Consider the following 5,560-nt stretch of genomic DNA (forward strand, 5'->3'; position numbering starts at 1 on the left):
GAAAATTTCTGCTATGGTGGATGGAGCCAAGGCGCTGCACTACCACTCCACTCACCCGCACGGCGGCCGTCGGGAAGCGGCCGAGCTCCTGGTCGTCGCGGCCCATGTTGCGGATGCCCCACCACCAGTTGTGCTCCTCGGTGCGCAGGATGTGGATGGCGTCGCCGGCGCGGAACTGCAGCCCCTCGGGCTCCAGGCCGGGGTTGTCCCACACGGCCTCGGCCACGATCTCGCGGCCCTTGAGCAGGTTGCGGTCGACCCAGAGGCGCAGGTCCTCGCCGCTCAGCGCCGGCGTCGTGTCCATGTCGGCGTGCAGGAGGCGCTGCCTGGTGCCCGGCGCGCCGCCCCCGCCGCCGCCGCCGCCGCCCCCGAGCTGGCCGCCACCACCGCCGCCCTGGCGCCCGCCGCCCGCGCTGCTGCTCCTGGGGGGCGCGGGCAGCGGCTTGTCGGGCGCCTGGTGCCGGCCCGCACCCCGGTCGTCGCTGTCGTCGCTCAGGTCGGGCTCCGACGGCGGCCCGTAGTAGTCCTGGATGGTGGGCCTCTCGTCGGCCTCGTCCTCGCTCTGCGTCACGCTGCTCGGGTCTGCGCAAGATTGGGGGGTGGTTAGGTTGAGGGGTGGATAGGTTGAGGGGTGGATGATAGGTTGAGGGGTGGATAGGTTGAGGGGTGGATAGGTTGAGGGGTGGATAGGTTGAGGGGTGGATAGGTTGAGGGGTGGATAGGTTGAGGGGTGGTTAGGTTGAGGGGTGGTTAGGTTGAGGGGTGGTTACGTTGAGGGGTGGTTAGGTTGCGGGGCGGGGATGATTAGGTGAGGGGTGGTTAGGTTAGCAGTTGTCGGGTTAGGTAAGGTCGGGTTGTGGTAGGGTTGGAGTGTCGTCAGGGTTAGCTTTGGTCAGGTTAGGTCACAATAGGGGTGGTTGGACTCCTCACTTTACTTACGAGTGCTCTCCCGGTTGAGAAGGTTGTACTCGGACAGGTCGTTGACGCGGGGCTCGCTGCTCGCGCGCCGAATCACCCTGGCCTTGCGCGCGCTGTGGACAAGAGCGGCACGGCGGCCTGGTTATACACTTGTACAAAGCAACTTACTGCCCGGCGAGCACAGCTAGGATTGGAAATTTTTATAATTTTCCGATAAATTCCGGGAAATAATAAATAATAAAACCTTCTAAAATTTTGGAATTTTCAACTTTTCTCCGTAAATTTTCCGCTTTTCTCAGAAATTTTCCTGAAATTTCCCGGATCTGTCCAGGGCTTTCAACCATAGGCACAGTGCATGACACGTACCCAAGGAAAACCCTGGACCCCTCCTGGTCACGGTCCGGCTTCTGGGCGTCCTCCGGTGTCCCGGGCGTCGTCGAGGTGGCCGTCTGCGGGGGAGCCGGGGGCGCTGGGGCTGGTGGTGCAGGGGGAGGTGGTGGAGGCGGCGCTGGTGCTGCTGGCGCTGCTGCTGGTGTTGCTGCTGCTGCTGCTGCCACGGGTTCCAGCAGCGGCTTGGTTGCTGCCTTCCTCGTGGCCTCCCTCTCCTTCAGGACGTTGACCCAGCCCGCCTTGTTGAGGCTGCAAGCGAAGAGTACGATGCACACCTTTTAGACGTCTTCATTTTCAAGATGCCCACATCTCCGACGTACGTCAACAGCAAAGCGAGAACATTAAAGAAAATGTGTTTCAGCCATACTAAAATTACAGTTTGGAAAAAATCGGAAAAATAATGTAGGCTCCGATTATTTTAAGTTTGGGAAAGTAAACTCGAACATTTGAGCTACCCACCTGGACTTGCTCGCCATGGTCTCCTTGCACAGCTCGCAGTCGCACTCCGAACAGCACAGGGAGCTGGACGAGCTGCTCTTCCTTTTGTCGTCCTCTTGGAGCGGGTGCTGCGCGGGCGGCGCCGGCTGGTTCGGCGCGGGGGTCTCGGTGGCCAGCTTCTGCGCGTAGCGCTGTTGGCACCCCTTCTGGTTGTCCTTCTGGCAGGGGCACTCCTTCTCCTTGCATTTGGCACCCTGTTTGGGGGAGACGAATTACGATTAAAAATGATTTAAATTGATAGACTAAAAGTAATTATTGGACAATGGAACGTGTTTTCTTAAATGGAAAAAAATCGGATGAGTACTATGAGACTTAACAAGGTGTCTATTTTACGCCTCCTAAGAAGTAGAAAAACGTCACCTTGTGCAGCGAAGACTTGACCACCATGGAGAAGCTCTTTCTAACTTTGCTCAGGATGGACTCGCTCGATGAACCTGCGACCACATAGACAAGGGCGTTAGATGAGACGAAAACCAAATGGTACAGCGGCAAAAAGGAAAGAGAACTTTTTTAAAAAGAAATTGGCAAAACATGCGGGGTTTTGGCGCGTTGTTCCTTTTCAACACGAGCTGGGCAGGGCACTGGTCAGCAGGTCACGGCCCGATTGGGCACACCCTATATCTAACGAGCTAAGTGCCCAGGCTGGCTACCGAAGCAATTAAGCAATCAACGCAGGCCGTGCAAAGCGATTGCGGAAGCAAGCAGGTAATGAAGCAATAAATGGATTCCGTTCGTTATTATTTATAACATATGATTTAGTTTGGCAGTTTGATTGTGCCTAAAGGAAGTCGTAAATTGTCCCTTCCTCGCAATGGGATGAGGGTCTATAGTCGGGACATGATTCCAAGTTCACATGTCAAACTTCACGCTACATTTGAAACAAAACTTTTAAAATAGACGACAAGAACGTATACAAGGTGAAAGTGAGGAATGTAGGTGAGAGATGACCTGGTATACGTTTCCATACCCCAGACCAGACAATACCCCACATTTTCAAAAAGGTACATCCTTTTTCACGAACGGCTGATTTTTTTCATTTATTTTTTTGTCGCTTATTAAAATAGTAAAATCGTCGTTGACCTCGGTTGTCAAAACACCCACATTTCCACAGTAAATTTACGGTACAGCCAGGAATAGTGCAGGCAGCGAGGAGCAGATAATGAGTACATTCGTCATTTTCACAATTATTGTATATTTTCTTTTAAAACAAATTTAAAAAAAGCTCAGGGAGGAAAGCACACTACGTTTCATTGATATAAATTCAGTGAGTATACACGCGAGACCAAAGAGCCTCCACACAAAGAGTACGCAAAAGGGCGGGCGATTTGAATCTTACGTCACAAACTTATCATCATTTCGGCCTCCTCTGCTCCTTACTGAACTCAATGTCGTTAGTCCCGACCAAAATACTAACTCTCCCCCCGTGGAGTGGGCACTGCGAGCAGGGCCACTACGAGAGGGAGGTCCTTTCTTGTGCATCATGTTCGTAATCAGAAGCGTACGGACGGACGAATGGGCTGGCACGAGGACTAGAGAGCACTGGAATATGTATTTTAAAAAACCACACAATTATACGCATTTACTGTCTTAGTCCATGTGTGGACCGAACAAAACTAACTGCTCTGAATGTAAAATTATGACTCTACGGAGCACAAAAAGAAAAAAATCAAATAAAAGACCATCTGCAGTCTCCAGCAAAGAGAAAGAGGGAAAGACGAGGGAACGCGAGACTGAAACATTTGCAAAACAAAGGTGCTGATGCTTGAGTGATTTTGTAAAACTGATAAATTTATCAAGCTTTGGTACACAATTATTTTTGGCACTTCTTAAATAAAAAGGAGCCAATACTGGGAAATCAAAGCAGGTGCTAATGTTTCAGTGCCTCTAGAAAGCAGCTAAACCCCCGTGCTACGTAGCACCTTTGGGGGTAATTTCCTGACTTTTAGCAGGCGGGAAAGCATTGGCACCCTCATGTAAATTCCGCTTGCCTACCACCTTTGTTTTATTTTTCTTTTTTTTTCAGTGCACCAGCGCCCCTATGTTTTCCCACTGCAGCGCCCCCCTTTTGCTTATGCGTCACATCTTTGTGAGGATTGCGGACTCTGCGTGCCACACCATAAGTGAACCGTACTCTGTGTCTTTGGCTGCTGCCTTCCCAGCCAGTGGTGGACGAACGTGGCGGGGAGGTCGGCTACGGACGTGCGACGGGACGTGCCAGGGGACGTGTCGGACGAGGCCGCGGCCAGCAAGGGCCGACCCCAACACCGGGGGCCGCCCGCCTCCAGCCTCCGTCAAAACGCACCTTCTACACACAACAAGAGGACCACCACACCACCACAGCATCAGTTGTACGGCCCTCCCCCAGTCTACCATCATTTGTTACTGGTTGTTATTGTATATCATGACTGTTGTTTTGCGGTTGTAGTTACTAATACTATCACCAGCAACAGCAGTATCAGTATTGGCGACAAATACTCGAATTTCATTATGTCAAGGATTATTACACATATGGTGAGATTAGTTAGATGTTTTATTTACAGGCACAATTATTAGTCGATCCAAATGAGGAGGTCCAACATGGGCCAATTGCTGTACATTTATTAATTTGCCAGCAGAGAACGTCGAAAAAATGTGCATGGTGAGAATATAAAAATGGATGATAAAAAAGACATCGAGATAAACACATAAAAATACAAAATGGAGTGGAGCAGTCAAAAATGTGTGGAGAGCAATATGGAAAAAAGTTGTAACAATAACAATGATAATAAAAAGAGTTTGAAGTGAGTATAAAAATTGATGGCACGGCAGGGGCAGCTCACAGGCGCCAGGCGCCACGATTTGGCAGCAGCGGTGCATCGGAGTGCGCTACACGCCAGGCCAAGCACCACACGCGCCATGCAGAGTGCCGGGGGTCGCACACCACACACACACACACACATACACACAAACACACACGGGCAAACAAAGGGACGTTCCAGGGGGGAACACGATGCACACGGATGTGTCAAGGGGTCGTCTAAGTACCACGTGACCGGTGAGCACGACACGGGACGGGACACGGAACAAAGTTATTGAAATGGAGAGGACATAGGTTTTCTTTGTAGAGTATAGGGCTCCCACTTTTACCACCCGGGTAACACCTGTCCACCCGGGTATAGGAACCGGGTACACTGTAAACCCTGTAAACGTGGGAGTCATCTTTCCCACCCAAATTGATTTTCGTGTTTCTACATCACCCTGATAGAGCGACCTGGTTTTGCATCACCCATTGTTCAACTACAGCGACACCGGCCCAAGCCGCCTAGGGAACGGACCGTGTAGCTGATAGGGATGAGCCCAGTTCTGGTCTGGGGGACCTTCAGGTTAATGGGGGAGACTAGGAATGAGAAGTCTGGATTACCTTGTTCACAACGCTTGGTCTCTCCGAGACTCCCTCAGGCATGCTCGTCACCTGGCGGACCCCCACCGACTGACGAGCCACCAGCTCTCAGCCGGGTACGCGGCCTACCCATCTTAGGTCAGCACTTTCAGCAGGGGCAGGGGGCGGCAGCCCCGTTGCGTACCGAGCAACAACGTGGATGCATCGGTCTTACGAAAACATCGCTCAATTCGAGTCATCTCGGCCAAGGTCACTGTTCTTAGAGTCATACCAACGCCCAGTGAGGAGCGACGTCATTCAAGATCGCTCTCCCAGGAGTGATCGAATTGGATTCATGAAATAGCTCTCCCGTAGCAGTGTACACGGGTCTTCCCG

The 5,560-nt window shown here is 51.9% G+C and overlaps 1 protein-coding gene across 1 annotated transcript in view; it reads right to left on the reverse strand.

Moving 5' to 3' along the window:
- LOC127752320 (uncharacterized) overlaps positions 1 to 5,560 on the reverse strand; it is a 66,345-nt gene that overhangs the window by 17,239 nt on the left and 43,546 nt on the right. The window contains exons 16-20 of the mRNA XM_052277278.1: positions 2,167 to 2,240; positions 1,768 to 2,000; positions 1,285 to 1,557; positions 940 to 1,031; positions 56 to 582 (exon numbers count right to left, since the gene is read on the reverse strand). Of these exons, the coding sequence (XP_052133238.1) occupies positions 56 to 582; positions 940 to 1,031; positions 1,285 to 1,557; positions 1,768 to 2,000; positions 2,167 to 2,240 (1,199 nt within the window). The remainder of the gene's footprint in view (positions 1 to 55; positions 583 to 939; positions 1,032 to 1,284; positions 1,558 to 1,767; positions 2,001 to 2,166; positions 2,241 to 5,560) is intronic.

This window comes from Frankliniella occidentalis, unplaced genomic scaffold, assembly GCF_000697945.3.
Source record: "Frankliniella occidentalis isolate FOCC.00 unplaced genomic scaffold, Focc_3.1 Scaffold9, whole genome shotgun sequence".
NCBI classification, from domain to species: domain Eukaryota; kingdom Metazoa; phylum Arthropoda; class Insecta; order Thysanoptera; family Thripidae; genus Frankliniella; species Frankliniella occidentalis.